At 40.7% G+C, this 24,113-nt stretch overlaps 2 protein-coding genes across 2 annotated transcripts in view; both read left to right on the top strand.

Moving 5' to 3' along the window:
* Window positions 1-24,113, top strand: part of LOC145981994 (putative G-protein coupled receptor 139) — an 826,163-nt gene that overhangs the window by 491,933 nt on the left and 310,117 nt on the right. The gene's annotated exons all lie outside the window — the stretch shown is intronic.
* On the top strand, window positions 14,633-15,097 carry LOC145981753 (ubiquitin carboxyl-terminal hydrolase 7-like). The gene has a single exon (XM_083115160.1). It carries the CDS (start codon window positions 14,633-14,635, stop codon window positions 15,095-15,097), a length of 465 nt encoding a protein of 154 aa, XP_082971286.1.

The raw sequence follows: 24,113 nt of genomic DNA on the forward strand, positions 1-24,113 counted from the left end.
CCCCTTGCCATGGAGATGATGCACTGCGGTTCCTCGGTGCACAGCACGCGCTTATATACGGCGGACTCCCTTATCGTGTCCGTGACGTCATGCTCCCGTCGAATGCGCCACTATCTGGAATTTCCGTATGGGTCTGGTGCCTGGTCGAAGTTCAATGTCACGCGTATAGTTCCCCGTTTTCGTTCTTTACGTGACCTTGGGTGCAACATGCTGGGATCACGATTCTTGCTTGCTCACACGCCTCCTCTTACACACATGCGTCACTTCTGCGGGTCACCCATTCCACCGCCTATGACTCTGTGCATTTAATCACGTATTCCTTTCTGGTCGAACTTCATTGTCACCAAGGTTGTAAATAACTGCGTCTTTTCAACACATACACAAATACATCGTCGCTTCGGAACATCAAATTTTCATCTTTGCTGCTTTCAGATTACCAACATACGAAGTGACATGCAATTCAAAAGGTTTTGCAGAAACCTCAGTTTTATAAATAAGTTTGTATGAAATTAGGGAAGGAAGAAAAAAAAAAAAAAAAACCTTTCCCTCCGCTGGGCTCGAACTCGGGTTGCCGCATGCTAGTCCGACACGATAACCAACATTCCAAACGAGACAACACGAAACTCTTTCGCAAGTAGTCGACTGAAACGCAAGTTAATTTTCAGATTGCTAATTCCCAAGTATAACATGCCTAGGCAGATGTGTCTTGCATTTTCTGTACTTTTGTTATTTCAGTCGCTTTGGTCTCGCCCTATTTTAATCACGGCAATAATGAGGAATATTTTTTTGACAAAGATGATAGACAGACACACAAGAATAATCACCCTCGCGAGAAAAAGGCCAGAATTCGAGTCTGGAACCTTCGACGCGAGGTGTGTTTCTTGTTCTAACTATATCTGTGTGTTTTCGTTAGATATGAAATGAAGTATATAAATAAGACAAGTGGGTGTAAGGGACTGGAGAATCGCAGCTACGGAACCATTGAGAAGATATCCATCGCCTAGATAGAGAATCTCTATATCCGATTGCGATAGAGAACTTATTAGAAGAATGAAAATACAGATTAAACGAACACATTTGATGCGTATCCTTTCGTCAAAATGCCTAGAAAACAATATTACATACTTTTTCACTAATAGAAAAAAAAAATTGTCCTTTGTGGGGATCGAACCTACACCTCACTGATGAAAGCTCTGTACGCTAACCAGCACTGTATCAATAACAATAATAATAATAATAATAATAATAATAATAATAATAATAACCCATAGCGCTACAGCCCTGGAACGGCCTTGGCTTACCTACCGACTGCCGGTCTCCCTCCCACACTGTTCCTCCGTCACCTGTGATAGCGTGGAGAGTTTCAACCAGTATTGGAATAGTCGGGGGGTCAGCCCGACGTATCCCCATCCGTTGTTGTAGGTCTTCCCGACCGGGTTACGCTCACTCACTCCGAGCTCCCCAATTTTCTCACGATGGTGGGTTGCCACCGGCCCTATACGTAGGCCGAATAAATTCCGACCAGAGCCGGATTCGAACCTACGCCGTCCCGCAGCGAACGATCTCAAGACGAGTGAACGCCTTAACCCGCTCGACTACGGAGGAGGACAAACTCTATTAATAGCACCATGTTTTCTTTTCTCCAGTCAGTCTGTTTCCTTCCTCAGCACTTGAAGACGAAAATCCATGTTAGTTTCTCTCATAATTGTTTCAATGTCTATTAATAGAAACCACGTATGTCACAAATAGACACATTCTTTCTGTGAAAAATCCCGTGTTTCGCACTACGTGCTTCTCCATTTTCTGTTATTTGGACATTCACTTGGAAGTTAAAACTTAGCTTTGTGTGTTTGTTTTCACGTGCATGTGTGTGAGAAGAATGGTGTGAACGTTAGTTCGATGTTTTTCTGGACATTATTTTCGTTCAAAGCATTAATATAATTGTAAAATATGGAATTTACTTTAATGCAAGGAGTGAAGATATAAACCCAGTCCGTCAGGTTCGTTCCCAAACAACGTAAATAATGGAACGTAACGTGGACCGAGTATTATTCCATGTCGAGAACAAGAGACATTACGATCGACAATCTTCATCTCGTATTTCTCTTCGGCATCACTACTCAATTTACAGAGATGTATACCCGTGACTGGTATACAAGCCGCAGAATTGCAATGCTGATTGGGTTGTCTAGTCACAAGGCGCTTGGTGGCCAGACATGGATGGCTTGCTTCAGTGCTTCTTCAATACGGTCGTTACAAGCCAGAAGTGTCCGTGACTGTACTAATACGAACAGGACACCCCCCTCTTTCCAAACAGATTCTAAAGGCATAAGAGGTGGTGTTTCATTTCAACTCCGTCACCACGATAACCGAAGGCAGGTAGAAAAACTGTGCATAATAACCAATAACTAAAAATCAATAACAACTCAATCAAACGAAACAATCCTCCCTATTTTTGTGTGGAGATATATAGCCTTGGTAGCTAAACTACAGGGTGGCTCAATAAGTCACTTAACACCCTCAGTACAAGGCCACTGCGGCATGGAATTTGAAATTGGCGATGACCAATCATTGCCTGGCCAAGGGGGAACCACATTGACGCCACCCACACGGTCGGCGGCCATCTTGATGTCCGCCATCTTGAATTCAACTTCAGAATTTTAAATGGGAAGGGGGTCGTGCGACATATCAAAATGGTCTAGAATTTCACGAGAAATGCAATGGTGAAGGTTTTTTCGACGTATCTTTAACCAGTAAAAGGGTTATGACTGAATTCTTGTACCAATTTGCTTCTTTTCGAGGTGTTAGAAAAATGCCTTAAAATTTGTTTAGCGCATCGGTAATGCATCGAGATCAAAGTGACGTCTAGGGAGAGACGTTCGCATGCCATTGCACATTATTTTAATCGGATACATCCATGAAGAGCTGTGCATTATGAATGGTTGTCGCGAACAATTTACAGTGTGACGCTTCCATTGAATTAAAAGTCCTTCACAGTGACAAGGCTAATGTTTATGTTCAGAAGGAAGTTTATAAACAGAATATTCGATGCTTTTTATCTGATAATCCATTTTTGACAGATCAAAGCTGAATGGTTAGTGTTGGTAAGTTAATGGTGTGACGTGCTGTGTGGAACACGATTGGTTAGTCAATTTTCCATCAACGGAACCTTAAATGTTTAGGGCTACTTGGATTTGTTAAATAAACAGTTTTTTTCATCCTTGCTTATGGAAGAAGGTACTTTTTACAGAGTTTTTTTAATAGGGAAGAACACCAGAACACTTATGGGAACGTTATGAACCAGTTTTTGTCCAAAGTTAGTTATCAGATGACAAGGGTCACATATTCTGTTTATGAACTTCCTTCTGAACATAAACATTAGTCTTGTCACTGTGAAGGACTTTTAATTCAATGGAAGCGTCACACTGTAAATTGTTCGCGACAACCATTCATAATGCGCAGCTCTTCGTGGATGTATCTGATTAAAATCGTGTTCAATGGAATGCGAACGTCTCTCCCTAGACGTCACTTTGATCCCGATGCATTACCGATGCGCTAAACAAATTTTAAGGCATTTTTGTAACACCTCGAAAAGGAGCAAATTGGTACAAGAATTCAGTCATAACTTTTTACTGGTTAAAGATACGTCGAAAAAACCTTCACCATTGCATTTCTCGTGAAATTCTAGCCCATTTTTATATATCGCACGACCCCCTTCCCATTTAAAATTCTGAAGTTGAATTCAAGATGGCGGACATCAAGATGGCCACCGACCGTGTGGGTGGCGTCAATGTGGTTCCCACTTGGCCTGATAAAGATTGGTCATCACCATTTCCATGTTGCGCGCTGCAGTGGCCTTGTACCGGAGGTGTTAAGTGACTTATTGAGCCACCCTGTATATAATTTTGCCTCCCCCCAATTTCCATGACGGAGGCGCGCCATGAATCCTCCCCCCCCCGTGGACACCCCTGCTTGGAACGTAATGAGTATGTAGTCATACGTCTAGATGGCACTGAAAGAATCCTTTGAGAAAATCTAAATGATTAAACTTAGATGTTCTACAATTTGATTTCTTCCCAATAACTAAATACAATTAAACAAGTTATTTTTCTTAATAGATCAATGCAGCGCCGAAATTCGGTGTGGGTAATCAAAATGGTACCTGTATTTGATCAATTATTATTTGAAATCATCTGCTTCAATTGATAAGTACCTCTATGCTAATGCTTATATGTATTTTGATAGTCAATGTTACTCCCTTAATCCAACTTTTTGATTTTAATGGCGAGGGTATTGCCTTCAATGCGTGTAGGAAAACAAAGGTTGATTTTTTACTCATATGTAAGTGATATCACATACACATGATATATTGCAGCAAACGCGATTCATATTTACGACCAACAAGTCTCAACACGTTTATGCTCAATAATCAATACAATCAACAACAATGGCTTTAAGCACAGCAAATAGAATTAACATCAACTTATATTTTGTTAATGTAACTCCTTGTCAAAGCCAACGAATATTCCAGATCATCCTATATTTTTTTTTACATACGTACAATACATAGGATAGTCGTTAACAACGCGCTCTTAGAAATGACCATTCCAGCAAATATTTTGATTCCTCCTCCATTTCCTCTAGTTCTTATTGTGAAATTTTTCTTCCCCTTTCTTTTTTAAAATGTTTGGCAGAAGATGGCAGTGGGGTTGCACAATTGAGAAATGCTGTGATGTATCAAATGCATTTTGCTGCTTGTCCACAAAGTTTCTAAACCTAAGCGTACGCCAAATAAATTCAATTGCCTCCCCCATAACATGCACCATACATTCCTGATATGGTCATTCAGTGGAAATTTCCTACTCAATAACTAAGACCAAGTGGGAGTATGGAACAAGGAACTTTTTGCTATTATGCTTTGCAATTATTAACAAATTTGTTACGCTCTGCATTCAATTATTTTTTTATTCTACTTCATCCCTTCATTACTGGGAAGTTTACTTATATAATGTCCCTCGTATAAGTGAAAAAAATCATTAATTTGTCTCTATAATTTTCTTTTCTGTTTTCCTAATAACTTATCTTCACATGCTCACAAATTAAGTTTGGAATTCTTTTTAAGGGGAGAGAGAGAGGAGGGGAGGCTGAATTAAGTTCAGCCAAGGGTAGAATAAAGGTTAAACAAGTTTTAATTAAAACAGATACCTCTGGACTGAGAAGCTTGGAAACGGTAAAAGAAGTAAAAAAGAAGGACCTGATTAGTAAAGTTGCAAACTCACACATTTGCATAACGTCCTTAAGGTGAAGGTCGTGATTTAGTAATTTTCGAAGAAATGTTTTCAAGCGTGAAGCACGGAATGTGGTTATGTTACGTGGGTTGATCAGAAACTAAGAATACTGTTCTATTGTACACCAATTTTGAGACTCTAGTCATGTATTCTTATCTGCTTGAAACTACAGACGGTAAATGGGTACCTGCTGTCTTTTGTTCTAAATGAGATAAAGAAAAGCTTAAAATATTAAAAAATACTTGTTCTGATGTCTTGAGCGCGTTCAGCCTGGTGGTGAGTATTGTCGGCACTCTTGCCTTCTAGGAGTGATACGAAGCAACCTGATGGCGCTTGAGTAGATACGGTGACGCCTCCTTGCGACTGTCGCAAGACATAGTATTCCTTAACTTATCTATTTCTTTCGAACACACAGGCACATGTCCAATTACAGTGTTCACAAAACATTGTGTAAACAATGTAACGAACCTGAGAGTTTAAGGTTTTATATTTGTAAGACGTTAAGATTTTTAAAATGTTTGTTACTTCAAATGATGTGCAAGTTGTCACAGACAACTATAGTTAGATTGATACAGTTGTGGTTGGAACTTGTATATATGTTTATAAATACGTCATAATATGTTCGTGTTGACGTCACTTTCTCATCTCAGAAGAGGAAGTGAACCCACCTGAATGTTTTTCACCTGACGACAGACTCAGTTAGAAAACAGGTAAAGGTGAGAAATCAACAGAAACGTGGTTAACGGTTAATGGAATGCCAGAATAGTGTAATTGGTAATTATTTTCGTTTCATTCTGGCTATACTCGGAAATAATAATTACGTACTGAAACTTTCGTGTATTTATGTTTGTCTTGTCCAACGTTAATTCTATATGCAAGTGTGTTTAGTGATTCTGATGTGATTTAATATAGAATTGTTCCTCTTCAGGCAGAAACGTAAGCCAATCTGTGCCTTTCTTGTAAGTCCACATACGATAGGAAATGTAAGTGATTATAAAACTGCGTTTAACTTCGAATACTGTGTTGTGTTTCTTTTCTACCCAGCAAGCCCTGATGATTTGCAAAGATTCTCATGTTCCCGACTAAAGGAGTAGCGGACTAACTTTCTGACGGCTGGTGTCAAACTGGAGTACGTTGCAACAAGAAATTAATATATAAACAATATAAAATTATGTGAAAAATGTGATATTTCAAACTACAACGTACTTAAAAACGTGACTGATTTCATACATTGTTTGGCCTAAATCTTCTACACATTCTATGGCAAATGAAAATTCAATATGCATGCTTACCACGCCAGCAAGTTTACAAGTAGAGAAAGCAGTTCGATAATTGCCTCAGTCCGCACGCAGATGGGTGGATAGACCTTCGCGGTTGCTCGTAAGTGACTGCGCATAGATTCCAAATATTCCTCTGCTTGAGATATGCAGGCACTAACTCACACTTGAAAATAAATATATGTGGATTAGCAATGGGTCTATGCCAAAATGCAGAAAACTTGTGCAACTTTACAAGCAGATAGAAGACAAATGTAGGCGTTTATTTGTCTGTCCCTCGTACATGTAATCATGTTATGTAATAGAAATATTGAATAATAAATTGCACATGAAAGTCACAGAGGAAAACAGAGAACAAAGAAGTTGAAACAATATTTATAACAAATAAGGTAAAAACATAGATAATGTGTATTTCAAGGTGAGGTTATGATGTAACATAACAATCTTCATTGAGTCCTGGTTATATACAGTGTTTAGAGGAACAAATTACAGTAAAACCTCGTGAATCCGGATCCCGATAAGCCAGACTTCGCTTAATCCGGACAGGAAGAAAAAAAGCAGCAGAATGCAAGGTTTTAAATGTGGCTAGAAGTCAACAATCGCATTCGTCATAGTGCTCCGTAACGGCTAAGATTACGTACATCCAACGTCCATGGGAGAACTTCCCAAAGAAAAGGCAGTCAGCCAATGATGAAATACTGTTTCCCGCAGACTTTCTGGAAGTGTATAGTGTATTTACGCCTATGCCCTTTAAATACACCATAATAAACGTGTTTTGTAGCTATAAACGGAATTTTAATGCGCTTTCTACTCTTATTTTATTAGGGGCGTTCAATATATAAGTGTCCCTGTGCTATAAAATATTGTATGAAGCAATTCCATTAAAAAGAAGCACATGGTTGACAAGCGCCATCCTTCGTCTACAAGGAACAACAATTGATTCGTTATCAGACGTCAAGGCGCATGCGCTCAAGGGCGAAAAGTAAATGCTTGTTCGGAAAATGCGAGCTCGCGTCGTAAGGAGTTCAGAAGCATGGATGCTAAGGGCGTTCTGCTTATGGACTTTTTGGAACGAGGAAGAACAATTAATGCTGACCGTTATTGTCAAATATTGGATAAACTGAAAAACGCAATTCGACATAAGCGACCAGGTCTCCTGTCAGCTGGTGTCATTCTTCTTGACGATGACGCTCGCCCCCACTCAGCAGTGCAAATACAACACAAAATTGAAGAATTGGGGTGGAAACTGCTGCCCCACTCTCCATACAGCCCCGATTTAGCGCCGAGTGATTTCCATCTTTTTCCGGTGTTAAATTCTGATTTGCAAGGTTACCGTTTCGAAACAGAAGTGAAGCGGAATGTGAGAATAGTGCTCAATAGCCAGAGCCCTGATTTTCTTGCAAAGGGTATGGACAAATTGGTGCAACGGTGGGACAAATGCCTATCTCTATGGGGATTATGTGGAGAAGTGAGGAAGGATCCTCCTACACATGTATGTATAGTTTTCTAATATATCTTAAATTTTTTTTGCAGCATACGGGAACATATATTGAACGACCCGTAGATTATTTCAGTTAATTCGGACTTTCGTTAAACCGGTCAACTTATCCCCCATTAGTCCGGATTAACGAGGTTTTACTGTACTTTTAAAATCTAAACAGATCATTACTAGGATTATTACTAGAGACTGAGTTGAACAACTTACACATCCACCTCAGGGGTAGCATTTCTGCCATGTTGGTTCTTCCATGCGAGATTTTAAAAAGGTTATTTCTGGGTCATAGGATAACGTTTAGAATTTTAAAGTTCGTTAAGAGTCTGGCAAGTTAGGGTGGGAAGGTTAATTGAAAATTAAGGTAACAGTTAGATATAGTGAAAACAGATTTCTTCAAATTTACAGGAGAAATGACGGGAAAGTACTTACGGAATTGAGTTCCTGTGGACTTTTGGAAGCTGGGAATAGTGTTTTTTCCATTCGTGCAACTTATTCGGCCGGTAAATAATGTCATTTTCGACATTAATGTATTTCCGTTGCACGATAGCTCGTGCCACCGTTACCGTCGACTACGTGAATCAAATGTTCCGTGCGTTCGAATATGTAACCCCCTGTCAGTGTAGCAACCACGCGGTAGTTTTACAAGATGACGTGGGCGCGGTATTTTTCTTTTCAATTTAATTTTCTGTTTGCCTAACCTAACTGAACCTAACCTAACCTTCCGTGAATGGTTTGTGGATCAATTTTCGCTTAAAAACCTTTTGTGAATAGTTTGTGCGACATTTTTTGGTTCATAAGTTTGGAAACACTGCATATCAGCTGACGATAGACAACGTGAGTCAAGATTTGCCCGCCATAATGTGTAGAACGAAAGCGAATTAGCAACGACCAATAAATACTTGTAATGTGTAAAGTTACGCTTTTTTCAGTGAAAAAACATAACCCCAAGTTGAAAAATGTTCCGCTATGCATATAAGTTAAGTACAAATGTAAATAATTCGGAAATAAACGAGTTAAATGTGTTTTCACTATATCTAACTGGTGCCAAAATTAATTCTGTTTTGATCCCTAATAAGTTTTAAGAGGGTAAAGCACAGAATGAATCATCATGGTGTGTAAATATGTGGGTGATTCAAGGTCCCCCAAGGCATGTAAGTTAATTTCAGTCAAGTAACGAGCAGGAAAAAAAATATCTACTGTTTGATGGCAAGTCACTTTCTGTTAATGGCTTAAGGCACTTCAGTGCCATCTTGTAACTCGTTGTAGACTTTTCAGTTTTGCTGTTCTACGTCTTGCCATGGACACGCGGGGATATCATGCTGTTGGCCAAACTTTATAGGATGCTTTTGGGTAAAGCCAAATGCCAAGAAGTGGTTCGCGCCGGAGGTAAAATGCTGCATCTCGACTGTGGAGTCCATTGGTGAGTTATCCACTTAACAAAACTACCCACTGCCACGCAAAACCCTTCTAACGGAAGATCGTCTGTGGAAATGAAGATGGCTTTCAGCATGTTAAAGCAGTGTTTCTCGGTCTTTGTGAGAGAAGCACCTCTAGGAAGTTTACTTTTGTCCTCACATATCTCCAGCTCACTTCCTTCTACTTACTGTGAAGTGTTATCGAATGCACCAACAACAGGCTGCACAAATCTCACAATAATGTAGTTATTGTATGTAGGTGGTTATAATTAAATTGACGGTGTTCAGAGTGGTACAGCACGGGCTGTAATGAGAGTAGCAGTCTGAAACTTCGTAGATATGCTAATGGAGCAATGCGCTCTCGAATTATGAAAAAAAGTGTTCCAATTGTCGCCACCAGGGTAAAATAATGGCGCTGTAAGCAGTCAAAACGTGGAATTTTTCGTAACTCTGACGTCAAAGTCGGTGACATTGCCTAACCATTGTGTGAGCTCCCTGTTTGTTGTTGGTGACGCTTGTTGCTTTTTTTCCTTTAGTGATGTGAATGTTTGCTGAACATTAAAAGTTTAAATATTTCAGTGTAAAAAGCAATGGTTCTTGCGAAGAAAGACCGTGCACTGCTAGTGAAGTTGTTTTAACAGAATGGGAGCAATAGCAACGCTGCACTGCAAAAATATCGCCAACAGAAAGGGGTGAGAAGAGGGCCCATGTCAATTAATGGGCTGAAGAAGATGACGAAGAACGGAACTGTGAACACACCAGCATTTTCATGCAAGATGGGGCAACACCACATGTCGCTCGCCACGTGAAAGATTTGCTGCGAGAAACCTTCACTAATGACCGCATCATCTCTAGGCAGTTTCCAGATGCATGGCCTTCCAGATCCTCCGACCTTAATCCATGTGACTTCTGGCTGTAGGGATATTTAAAAGATCGTGTCTATCAGGGACATGTCCTTTCTCTGCCTGATCTGGAGGCTAGCATACAACGACATGTCGGTCAGATTTCACCAGACATGCTGCGAACAACCGTCGACCATGCCGTGTTACGAATGCAGCATGTTGCTGAATTGGGAGGCTATATTGAACAGTTCTTGTAACCATGGTTCCTAATAAACATGCCAGAACCATTGTTCTCATGTGTTTGATCATTCCTGCCTTTTTCCTGTAACTATACCACGTTTTGACTGCTTACAGCGCCATTTTGTACCCTGGTGGCGAGAATTGGAACTTTGTTTTTGCATAATTCGCGAGCGCATTGCTTCATTAGCATATCTACGCACATCCAACAACAGGTGAATTTGTTCCATTGCAACAATAAGCAAGCAGTGAAAGTCAGTGGAGAATACACCCATGCTCTCCACCGTGTACTTTTTTCAGCCAATGAAATTTAGCACCGCTCAGAAAATTGATCCATAAAAAGAAGACGACATCTGTTAATCGACCTGCTTTGCATTCTCGCACAAACGAGAGAATCGTCGACGACCTTGTAACTTTCCCATTGTTGAATCGACGTGCCATTGTTTGATGCTATTTTGTACGTCACAATTGGTCAATGCCCGCATTCACCACAAATGACACAATCGCGTGTTATGAATAACACAACGGACATTCGTTTGTGAGTGAATTCGATGGTCTGTACTCGATATAGAGTGACAGGCGGTTGGGTGTTTTTTGCCTATTATTGACGGAAGATGTCGTGCATGTAATTGCATCGGATATATACGACAAATGGCTATAGTCGTACTTATGACCAATTTATCAAAATCCTTAGCGCCGTATAAAAAGTCGCCTACACGCATCAGATAAAGCCCATACACTTCTTTTTCAGCTGTTCTGATTCGATAATATCTGCTCATTTATAGAAACGAGTAGAGATGGTAATAAAGTTCATATTACCTTCGCACGATATATGTTGTTGCTTTGTAAGACCACTACGAGAGGGCTTATATGAGAGCACGAATGCGACATGAATTCTTCATTAATAAAGAAGCGTGTTTTATTGGGGAGATGGTATGAGCGTAGGATTATCACATACCCCGATTTAGTCGGAGCGGCTAATTTTTTATCCAGGCTTTTTTTCTGACTGCAACCAAGAGATCAAGGCTCGAGGTAAAAGGAAATACAATTTTTGCTCCTCTATTTTGACAAAGTATATATATAATTGTTATTACTATTTGCCTAATCCATGTCGCTTCGGAAGCGAAAATGAATTAATTTTCAGCAAAGATTTAACTGACTTATCATGTTTACTATGCTTATGCTTTTCTCCTCTAACATTATCCGGTGTTTTGTTGTTTCAACATGAATGTATAAACCTAAGGATCCTCTGAAAGTTCTATATTTGCATGTACTGTTAATGTATATCATCTTATGCTATTAGCTATACTTGTTCTAACGCTAGTTCCTGTAGAGCATCGTTTCTCTCGTCTTAATGTTCTTGTTGTCGGTTTGTCTTTTAGAATTCTACACTGAGATGACTTATAGGGTTTGTCTCTCTCTCTTCGAATTGAAACAAGGGAGAGAGAAGAAAGAATAAGAGGGAGGCGAGGTAAGGGCCAAATACCAGAGAGAGAGAGAGAGAGAGAGAGAGAGAGAGAGAGAGAGAGAGAGCATTTGAAACCCCCCTCCCAAAAGAGAGAGAGAGAGAGAGAGAGCAAGAGAAAGGATCTCCTCTTCTTTCCTCTCCGGCGTAAGGTGGAGATCATTTCCCCCCACACACTCTCTCTCTTTCTCTCTCTCTCTCTCTCCTTTCCGGGGGGGTGTATGATACAGGGTGGGATGGGCGGGTATAGACACAGAGAGAGAGAGAGAGAGAGAGAGAGAATATACTCCCCTTTCTTTTCTTCTCTTTCTCTCTCTCTCACTCTACCCTATTCCCATTCCTGATCAGGTACGGTTCTATTTTTTCTCTCCTCTCTCTCGCGCTCCTTTTCCCCAGTGAGAGAAAGAGATAGAGAGGAGAAGAAGACGCGGCGGGGGAGGAAGGAGGAGAAAGAGGAATAGAGAAGTAAGAAACTTTCACTCACTCTCTCTCCCTCTCTTTCTGAGAGAGAGAGCGAGAGAGAGAATGATGGAGACAGGGACAGAGAAAGAAAGAAGAATCCTCCCTGCCACCCCTCTCTCTCTCTCTCTCTCTCTCTCTCTCTCTCTCTCTCTCGTGGAAAGTAGGAGGATCAGGGTAGAAAGAGACAGAGAAAGATGCGAAAAAGGAAAAGGAAAGCCTGTCTCTCTCTCTTTGGAGAAGGTATAAGAGAGAGAAAGAAAGAGAAGAGAGAGAGAACTTTTCTCTCTCCAGGAGAGAAAACAGAGAGAGAGAAGGAATAGAGGAAAAGAGAGAAACGGATCAAGGAGCGGAGGAGAGAGAGAAAGAGAGACCAGAGAGAGAAAGAGAATAGGGAGAGAAAGAAGAAGGAGGGGAAAAGCAAGAGAGAGAGAAAGAAAAAGAGGAAAAGATACACAGAGAGAGAGAGAGGAAAAGGGAGAGAAATAACCTCTCTCTCTCTCTCATTAGTCTCCTATGCCCCCCCCCCCCAATCCTTGGGCCATTATTGTGAAGGCTGCTTTATTGACTTTCCTCAGTTTCCAACTTCAATCTATGTGTAGTACCGTTATGCTTCCCTCTGTGTTCTACGTGCGTTGTAAATAAAGTAGTTGAAACACTGCCAGGAAAAGGTGACAACAGCGTGCCTGTGATATCAGGAAGTGAGTAATGTCAGTTGGGGCGCATGTCGATGTGTGGAGTGCCAAAAGTGGTCGGTGCAGCGGGTGCTGTTGCGTATGTCCGGGGCTGAAATGAGCACCATTTTCATCACCGCCCTAAAACATGTTTGCCAAAGTAAGACAGCGATTTTGGATGATAAGTACTTACATGAAGCCTGTAGCAACAATACCTAGCCGCAGCTGATTGTTGCACATTGGTGACAATATCGATAACCCGGCATGATGCAATTTTCCTCATTTTGAGGTTTATCTCACTGAAGCATCCAACCTTCTCAAGAAATGTACTTACCCATTGTACAACAATCGGCTGATAGCACATGCACGGTGTTATTACCTTTTCTTGACATTGTTGCCACTACTTTATTTACAAACCCACGTATGTGATCATTCCATTATTGCACCGCTATTTTCGACCTATCTATGATAGGTGAAACATTTAGTTTGCTGGTTACTTATGTAACATTAAATAACAGGAATTTTATTCTAAACTTCATGCAGATTTATGCACAAAGAAAATTTGTATTTCGAAACTCAAAATGGTTCCTTAGCAACACGCCATAAAGGTGTCGTAACGATCGAACAGTATGCGCCTGCGCATTAGCTCGTACAACATGGTTGCTCCACTGTTGACTTGCACCGTAGAAGAACAACGAAGTGTTATTAGTTTTTTGTGGTCAGAGGGATTGAATCCTTCTGAAATCTACAGCAGAATGAAAGTTCAGTACGGAAACAATTGTTTAACTCAGTAGAGAGTGTATGAATGGATGGAAATATGTATAGACTGAAGACGAAATGTCGGTGATGAACACCGGAGTGGGAGGTCAGCTTGTGTACCAACTGAGGCAGTGAAACAGCAGATCAACCAGCGAATCCTTTAATTTAAACAATTGTCTCCCTACTGAACCTTCATTCTGCTGTAGATTTGAGAAGGTTTCACTCCCTCTGACCACAAAAAACGAATAACACTTCGTTGCTCTTCTACGGTGCAAGTCAACAGTGGAGCGGCCATGTTGTAGGAGCTACTGCGCAGGCGCATACTGCTCGATCGTTACGACACCTTTATGGCGTGTTGCTAAGGAACCATTTTGAGTTCCGAAATACAAATTTTCATTGTGCACAAATCTCCACGAAGTTTAGAATAAAATTCCTGTTATTTAATGACTTACATTCATAAAATATATTTTTCTCTGCTGTGCTTCGGACACTTCAATATAATGTGAGGAGAATCGAAACTTTGCAATTTCGGTAAACTGATTTCGTGAATCTCAATTGTGAAATTCCTCTCCTTAGTGATTACAACAATGTTCTTTATCAAGAATGTAATAAGAAATTAACATGGTTTCGTGCTGTGTTGTAGCTTGGCGGCGTCGCTTTACCGTGAAGATGCGAAAACCGCAGTGAACCCTTTCGGTCCGTAAAACCGAACCCGCCCGCAATGACGGAACCCGCAACCCGGGAGGAAGACCCGTCGCTGGTGCACTTCGACCCGACGATCCGGCTGCACCTGCCGAACGTCGACAAAACGACCGAGCTGGTGACGTCGCAGCCCATGTACTCGTCCAACCTGGCCTGGAGGTTGCTGGTGTGTCCGCATTCGGAGGGTGGCGCCACCGTCTCCTTCGGGATTTTCCTGCACTGCCTCCCGCGTGCGGGAACCGCCAACTGGGTGTGCTTCGCCAAGGTGGAGTTCGTCCTCTTGTCCCAGGACGCTGACTCAACCCCCCTGGCAAGGTCCCTATACCATTGCTTCAAGGGCGATAGCGACGAGGACGACTGGGGGGTGGTTAACTTCGTCACCCTCGACGAACTCTTGAACCCGAAGAACAATTTCTTGAAAGACGACCGTACAGCGTGCTTCCAGGCGACGGTGCAAGTGCTGCACACCAGAGGCTTGGAGTGATTTCTGCCGATGGACAATTTTCGAAAACCCTTTCGCTTGCTGCGCAGTTGTGCACAATTAAGATTTGTAATAAAATTCCTATCCCTGTATTCAAGCACTTCTGTCTCTGCTGATATGCTTGATTTTGTTCACTGAAGAGATACTGAGATTAGGTGATTGACTGATTGTAAAGTCACAACTTGATTTTGTTCACCGAAAAGATGCGGATTGGTTGATTGACTGATTTTAAAGTCACAACTTGATTTTGTTCACCGAAAAGATGCGGAGATTGGTTGATTGACTGATTTTAAAGTCACATCTTGATTTTGTACACCGAGAACATGCGGAGATTGGTTGATTGACTGATTTTAAAGTCACATCTTGATTTTGTACATCGAAAAGATGCGGAGATTGGTTGATTGACTGATTTTAAAGTCACAACTTGATTTTGTACATCGAAAAGATGCGGAGATTGGTTGATTGACTGATTTTAAAGTCACAACTTGATTTTGTTCACCGAAAAGATGCGGAGATTGGTTGATTGACTAATTTTAAAGTCACATCTTGATTTTGTACACCGAGAACATGCGGAGATTGGTTGATTGACTGATTTTAAAGTCACATCTTGATTTTGTACATCGAAAAGATGCGGAGATTGGTTGATTGACTGATTTTAAAGTCACATCTTGATTTTGTTCACCGAAAAGATGCGGAGATTAATTGTTTGTTTAACTGATGTTAAATATTTAGCTTGATTTTCTTTAACGAAATTATACAGAGATTGGTTGATTGACTGATATTACAGTTATATCTTAATTTTGTTTATTGAAAAAGGAAATACGTGGATTTGTTGGCTGCTTTTACAGTTATAGCTTTATTTCTGTTCATCAAAACTCTACGGGGATTGATTGATTAACTGACTGGTTTCAAATTTTTTGCTTGATTTTGTTCAGCGTAAAGATATGGAGATTTTGTTTATTGAATGATTTTAAGAACATAGCTTCATTTTGTTTACTGAAATTATCCGCGGATTGATTGATTGATTGATATTAAAGTAAAATAGTACCTAGATTTTATTCACCGGAATGATATGGAGCTTATTTGAGTTATTTTAAAGATACAGTTTACCGCAAATATACGAAGACTAGTTGACTGATGTTAAAATTATAGCATGATTTTGTTCACCGAAAAAGTATGAGGAGATGGGTTGATTGACTGATTTCTTATCTTAAATTTGCTCACCGAAGTGAGACGGAGATTGGTTGACTGACTTATTTCGGTTATAGTTACATCCAGAGCCGGGTTTAAGACATACACATATAGGTGTACTGAGCAGGCGTACAGTGGGATCCATGAGTATTACCGTGCAAATTTTCCATGACTATTTTCTTTAATTTCTTTCTCATATCCTACACAGAGAAAAATGTTTGTTTGGATTAACCAAAAAAATGACAGTGGTGAACAAATAGTTTGTTTAAATAGGCATCAACCAAACAATTGTTCACCAATACCAAAATATTTGGTCAAGTTCTGTTTGTTTGTCGTAAACAATTTTTGGTTACCAAAACCAAATATTATTTTGGTAAATCTAACAAAAGGTAGCCCATTTGTTTAGGAAAACCAAATAATTTAGTCAAAATTACCAAACGATTTGTTAAATAATTTATTCATAATTACTTATGTTATAATATGGCTAATTTTAGCTAGGGTGGATAGTTTGTAGAAACTAACTGATCTCAAAATACACATTCAGAATAGAAAGTTCACGTGAACTAACGGTTCTTCTGCTCCACACTTACCTTCTACTTATATAGTCCAGAAACAAAGAGGTTGCTCATGGGAGATTCATTATTATTCACTGTAGTACATTTCTTTCTTTAATTTGTAGCTTTGATGTTCACATATCTTTCGAAGAGTGTTAAAGCACAATTTTTCACTATGATTACAATCAAACGTACCATTATTTGTTGTACAAAAACTTATGTTTCTTTTACACATTTTGACGGAACTATCTAGCGGCCGGTGTAGGAAACTCAGTATAAAGTAATTATATTCTAAGCTTTTGTTCAGAATATTAGGTTACACAGCAACATAAAGACTCGCTTCGAGTAATTATCTTTCTACATGAGTATCAATTTTCGACAAAGGATTTTCATACTACACTCGACGAAACTGGACAATCGTTATTTCAAATACGAAAGCACGCTCACGCACATATAGTAAATTTAACCAAACGTTTTGTTTCTCTTTACTTACATATGTATCATTTTGTTTACGAGTACCATATTTCGTCTGACCAAATTTTTTGGTATCTTAAACAAAATTATTTAGTAATTACAAGCAACATTTGGTTATCGGAAACAAAAAGCATAACCAAACAGCTCAACCAAACTTTTTTGGTAATTCCAAACAAACCAGTTTTTTCTGTGTATGTGTTTTTAAGCGATTGATTTTCACGTACGCTGGTGAAGAAGTTGTCAACATCTTGTCTTGAGTTTTCTTTTAATTCTTGAAGCTCTTATTGGGTCAAATGAAGTGCACGAACATGGTGATGGACAATTTGTACTGATTGGCACGATGCATCTACACGAAATGAGGGTGTATGTTGATTTTATTTTTTTATTTCAGTTCATCAACTAATCAACAGGATTAGCACAAGGGTGACTTCAACAGCCGAGTTTGTCGTGATGCTTGGTCAAATAGCCTACGTGCTACAGTGGTGGTTCATAGTAAAAAAAAAAGGTATTTAGTAATTGTACTCATACTGTAACACCACAATTAACCAGACTCCCCCCGGTAAAAAGTGACACTTTTATCCAGCAAAAATAAGATGTAAATGGGTGTACTTAATGAAAAAAACGTAGAAACAGATAAAGTTAAGGCCTCCCCGATGGCGCAGTGGTAGCGTCGTCGCCTTGTAATCATGGGGTCCCGGGTTTGATACCCGGTGGAGGCGCAAGTGGTTCGGATCCCACTTTAAACTGTAGCCTTACTGTGCATAAAGTTGACTTAAAACAGCAAATCAATCACCAATCAGATAAAGTTAAGGTGAGCGGATAAGGAGTTTGTAGCTCTGTGTCCTGCGGCCGGGCATTGTGATAGATTTTCCATTATTTACCTCATTCACTCCAGGTTGAGTTGAGTTTGGGTTTTAAGTACACTTTGTGCACAGTAAGGCTAATCGGAACTGGGCCTACAGTTTAAAGTGGGATCCGAACCACTATGTGCCTCCACCAGGTTTCGATCCCGGGACCACTGGATTACAAGGCGACGATCCTACCACTACGGCATCCAGGAGGCCCCATTCACTCCAGATAAATACCGGTAAGGTACAGTCACCGACAATATAGGACACTCGCTTCGCTGCAAAGCGTTACATATGTTGACTAACTTTACGGTGATGGTATAAGTTGGCATTGAGAATGCACATATCACCGTAGAGTTAGGCATAACACCTTGCAGTATTTCGGGATCTAGGTGTCATATATTTTTTGTCCGTGACTGTACCTGTATGATCTCTGCTCCCCGTCCCGGTGACTCTTGTGGTGTCAATGAGTCAAGTTATTTAAAAGCAACAAATTAACCAAAAGCGAACACAAAAGAACGCATGCATTATATCTAAGACTAGCTGATTGTCCGGGTATTTATTTATCTCAATATTCTATTAGACAGGAAAATAATGAATTCTAACTATAGTGTAAAATGAACTTGGAGTTGAACGGCATTGGGAGTGTCACTATTCATCTCAGCGGCCCCGAAAACTATGGATTCCACACTAATATCGGTTGTTTTCGATTATTCTTACATGTCACGCCCTTCCCACCTCCACTCTGAGATGTGCCAGGAGTGTCTTCAAGTTGAACGACATTGGGAGTGTCACTGTTCATCCTAGCGACCCCGAAAACTATGGCTTCCACACTAATATCGATCATTTTACATGTCACCCCCTTCCCACCCCCAACCCTAGGGGTGCCAGATGTGTCTTGTAGTTGAACGGCATTGGGAGTGACACTATTCATCTTTGCTATCCCGAAAACTATGGATTCCACACTAATATCGGTCTTTTTCGATTATTTTACATGTCACCCCTTCCCACCCCTATCCATAGGGATGCCAGGGGTATCTCACCCCCACAGTATTTCTTTCCATATTGCAAGTGATATGTATACAAAGTATTGTTGAAATCGCTCCAGGCGTTCGATAGTTATGGCGTAACAAACACACACACATACACACACACATGCATCCATTTTTATATGTTAGATAACGCATTACAAAAAATGCTATAACAGAAAAAAATTAAACGAATTTACCGTTATCAAGTGCTCATGTTATGCATTCAAAAAATAATCATCGCCCAGTACGTTTTTTTGAAGAAGTAAGTTCACTCCACACCAACAATGATTCGAATTTACTTCCTTTTCTGCGCTTTCTGGGTCATCCTTCAAGAAACCCGATACTCAGGTGAGGTCGGTTTTTACGTGGTTCTGATACTTCACACTCTTCCTGAAACTTTAGTCCCTCAGGGAGCGTTGGTTAACAACAGATCGAGTTCCCCCTAGTACCTAATGGTGTTGTGCCTTGTTCGAAGGCTTAATTAGTAGTGGCGTCTGTTATGAAGATGCATCGTTGCCAGCCTGTACGAACTCCCAAACCATACTCACGTGCGAAATGAGCCGTACACTTGCATTTTAGGAATTCCTGGTATAGTGTACATATACAGGGTGATTCATAGTTTTCTCCGAGGTTTCGAACATTTACAGTGCAACAACTTTAACACATATAACATAAAAGGTGCATGTCAGTACATAAAGAATCTCTCCAAGTTTGCACTCCTAACAGGCCCCATCACGTAATTGTAGATTTAGCCGCTAGGTGGCAGTGTAACGCAGTTAACGCAAACATGGCGAGCTCTGGTGAATTCGCTAAATAAATGGGTGTCGGTTGTGACTGTACAACAGAGATTTCGTACGAAATATCGAACAGAATCACGTACAGACAAGACAATTCGTACGTCCTACAAGTTCAAGAAGATGCAAAACGGGCGGGACAGTCGCCTGAGACCGTAAATGTGCGAGAAATTGCCACGAGCCGTAAGAAGTCAACATATCGAGCACCTGTATGTGTTTACCAAACTTGGAGATATTTTTTACGTACTGATATGCACCTTTTTCTGTGTGTGTTATACGGTAGTTCTTATACTTTAAACGTTCTTCTCTGTAATATACGTCTAAAGGTTTTCGCTGGACGTACTTTTAACGTGTTGAACATACGGTCATAAATGTACAGTTTGGAAGTGTTATAATAAGCAAAAATGAAGAGTACATGTTACAGTTATGCGAACCTTCTCTGTTGCAGAAAGGTTACAATAAAATAACGGGAACAAATTTAACGTGAATATACAGGAAAGGCAGATAACTATACGAAATTTAATGCATATGCATCCGTACATTATATATTACCTCATCCTCTTATTATTAAGATGTTGGGATGCTTGCGAATATGTGATGTATATGTTAACATATTAGATCTTCCTGTAAGGTTTAGAATGCCATCCCTTGCCAACAGTGGCGTGCCCACCCAGGATTTTTGAAAGGGAGGGGTTACGTACACTTTTTCTAGTATCAGCCCTCATTTTGCTGAGCCAAATTGGTCATACCCGACCCCCTTGAGCTCGCCACTGCTTGCCAACCTTGCAAACCATTAGTGGTAACTGGGAAGTGGAGTAATTCTCCAATATTTGAGCGTCGTAACATGTACTAACACTGCGCCATTTTCAAGTGTTGGCATGTAACCGCTTGCTTTTTAGATATTATCTTGCATCAAAAGACCACAAGGTCCATTTTCGTAATATGGCTTGTAACTGCCGTGTTGCTACCATTCTGTGTTCTATTGGTTTCGAGATAACACAGTAGGCACGTGGCAACACTTTGCGCACCAAGATGTGATTCCTCGCGTTCGTCTACTTTTGTAAGTGTACGACGATTTAATCGAGGAAAGCCTCGGCTATTTCCGCAATTGAACGAATCTACACGAGGTAAGCATAGGTTATTTCCTATCCCAATGAAGATAGGCGAAGGAAGCATCGGTTATTTCCGTAAGTTAGCGAAGGAAGCATCGGTTATTTCCGTAAGTCAACGAAGATAGGCGAAGGAAGCATCGGCTCTTTCCGTAAGTCAACGAATATAGGCGAGGTAAGCATCGGTTATTCCCGTACTCAACGAAGATAGGCGAAGGAAACCGATTATTTCCGCACAAACGAAGATAGGCGAAGGAAGCATCGGTTATTTCCGTAAGTCAACGAAGATAGGCGAAGGAAGCATTGGTATTACTTTATGCAAGTCGTACACAGAGACAATTGGAACTGCAATTCATTTGAGTTCAGTGCAATCCTCCTATTGCAGTTGGAGCCTGGTGAAAGACCTCTCCCTCTTTCAAGGCAACTCTCTTCTCCCAATCTCCACGTTCACCATCATCAGAGAAGGAGTGATTGGGTCTTCCGCCAGAACGAAGAAGATGAAAGTAAAAAGAGAGACATTACAGACATCCGGCCTTATTTAGTTCCTACCCCCTTCCCCCACAACCATCACAGCTAATGGGAGGAAACCTAAGATCCTTGGAGAGTATTAGATGCTGGACAAAGATACAATCCTCGGAGATGGAAATGGCTGGGGAGGGGGGGGGGGAGGTTGAATCTCTGCCAGACAGAAGACTTCGGTACGAAGCTTTCAGGGTTTCTCTGATGGCCCGCGTAACGTACAGATCTTTAGTTAACTTTTCCGAAGCCAGAAATAGACCACGAATATATGAAGCCAAGGTTCTCTTATCGGAAGCAAAAACTTTATTCAGCGGCTGTATTTCTTTATGTGAAGTTTACAGAATAGTTGAAACTACAACTGCAAACTAGAGCATCAATAACTCGCGCTCGGTAAGTTGGATGATTTAAGTTCGTCGTGCAGTTTCGAAGTTCTGCAAGCGTATGTGACGTCATATCTTGCAATGCTACGACCACCTACATGCAAGATGATTTGTAGATATCTTGATCTCGCAGCGAGAGGGGGAGGAACCTACTACTCCATTGATTCGTTCATTAAGATAGTAACCATATATCGGCGTTCGGCATTGAGTTGGGGAGCTTCTCTGATGGCGTAGTGGTAACGTCGCCGCCTTGTAATCAAGTGGTCCCGGGTTCGATAAAGTGGTCCAGATGAAACTGTAGGTCCAGTCCCCATTAGCCTTACCGTGCATGAAGTGGACTTTAAGCGCAACAACTAATTTGGTTTGGAATGGCAGCACACAGAACCCAAAGCGTGTCAATTGACACATATATTTTGATTTCAATAACACGTTAACGTGCATAAACTGCAAATGATGCACCTTTTAGTGTGTCAAAATACACATTGGAATGTATTAAAGGGTATTTTTATGAGATGAAGTTCCGTGTGATGCACTGAAATACATCATTTCGAAGATAAGAAAATTACACATTTAGCTGTGTCAATTGATGCATTAAAACTGGAAGTTTGTTATCTTCGAAATGATCTTGTCTGATCATCCAAATTGATGCATTTTAGTGCATCACACGGAACTTCATCTCATAAAAATACCCTTTAATACATTCCAATGTGTATTTTGACACACTAAAAGGTGCATCATTTGCAGTTTATGCACGTTAACGTGTTATTGAAATCAAAATATATGTGTCAATTGACACGTTTTGGGTTCCGTGTGAGGAAGTATATAATGATAGATTAGATTGATATAGATAGACATATTTATGGAAGTTTCATACACTTCGATGCCAGGGGTTCCTGATTAGAATCCTGGGCAGGGGTGTTCTTTGTGAGTGCATCTTCAATTTCATCATATCGTCGCTCATCCTCATCTTCGCGATTAGCTATAAGTGGCAGAAACAAACCAAATCAATCAATCAATGTTGCCGGTCCCTATCTCTTCTACTTCCCCTATTTTCTCTCCCTCTCTCTATTATATAACCTATCGCTTTTTCTATATCCTTTTTCACTCCCCTTTTTCCTCTGTCTTACTATTTACCTCACCACTATTTCTCTGCATGTGCCTTCTCTCTTTTCTCGCGCTCAAACACTAATATCAACTAGTTCTTCCCTTTTTCTCTGAGATCTATGGAAATTAAACTCTTGGGTGGATCTCCGTGGCCCGCGATACAAAGGCCAGAGGACTCAGGTTCGAACCTTGGGTAACTCATGCATGTATCATGGGATCCATCAATTTCATCATTCATCCTCATCGTTGCGATTATTCAAAGAGGAAGAAAGCTACATGAAATAACCGGAAGTAGAACGATGGTGAGAATTTATGGGTTTTTCTATGTTCTACAAGCCAAAATACAGTATACTTATTTATGGATTAGATTATTGTAAAGAAAGAGAGAGAAAGGTAATTTTTCCCTTCAATTTATTGAGGTTGACAAATGAATGGTACCAGGGAATCTCTGCTGCAATGGTCGCGCAGAAGGACAGGAAGGAGGTGGGTGAAACGAAGAAGTACACGCAGATGCAAACAGCTGGAAGCTGCAGTCGCTTTCCCACCTCCACGCCATCCCGTTCTCTCTCACGAGTTCATTGGTCAAGGCCTCTCTACTTGCACAGAGACTTGCTTTCGTTGGTTCGCTCCAAAGATTCTCTGGACAGACTGTCCGTCCTTGGTGGTACCTTTAAGAGAAGGGCCGTATATTGCAGATTTTACTTCAGACATACGAGGACGTATCAAAAAGTTTCGAGACTAGTTCTGTAACACGCCAACAGATGGCAGCGCACTGCACGCACAGGCACAGGGAGCACCAACCTTCATAAGTCAGTGTGCCAAGAGACATCGTCCTGTGTACATCGTGAGCTGTGAAGCTGGTGCTCTTCTGACCACGTGCGTTACCACGTCCATCTACGATTTCATCATGGCCAGCAAGTTAGAACAACGAGAGCGAACGTGAAATTCTGTGTGAAACACGGCAAATCCGCCACAGAGACGCTTGACATGATTCGGCAAGTGTACGGCGATGCTG

Source organism: Lepisma saccharinum, chromosome 30 (genome assembly GCF_977018435.1).
Source record: "Lepisma saccharinum chromosome 30, izLepSacc3.1, whole genome shotgun sequence".
NCBI classification, from domain to species: domain Eukaryota; kingdom Metazoa; phylum Arthropoda; class Insecta; order Zygentoma; family Lepismatidae; genus Lepisma; species Lepisma saccharinum.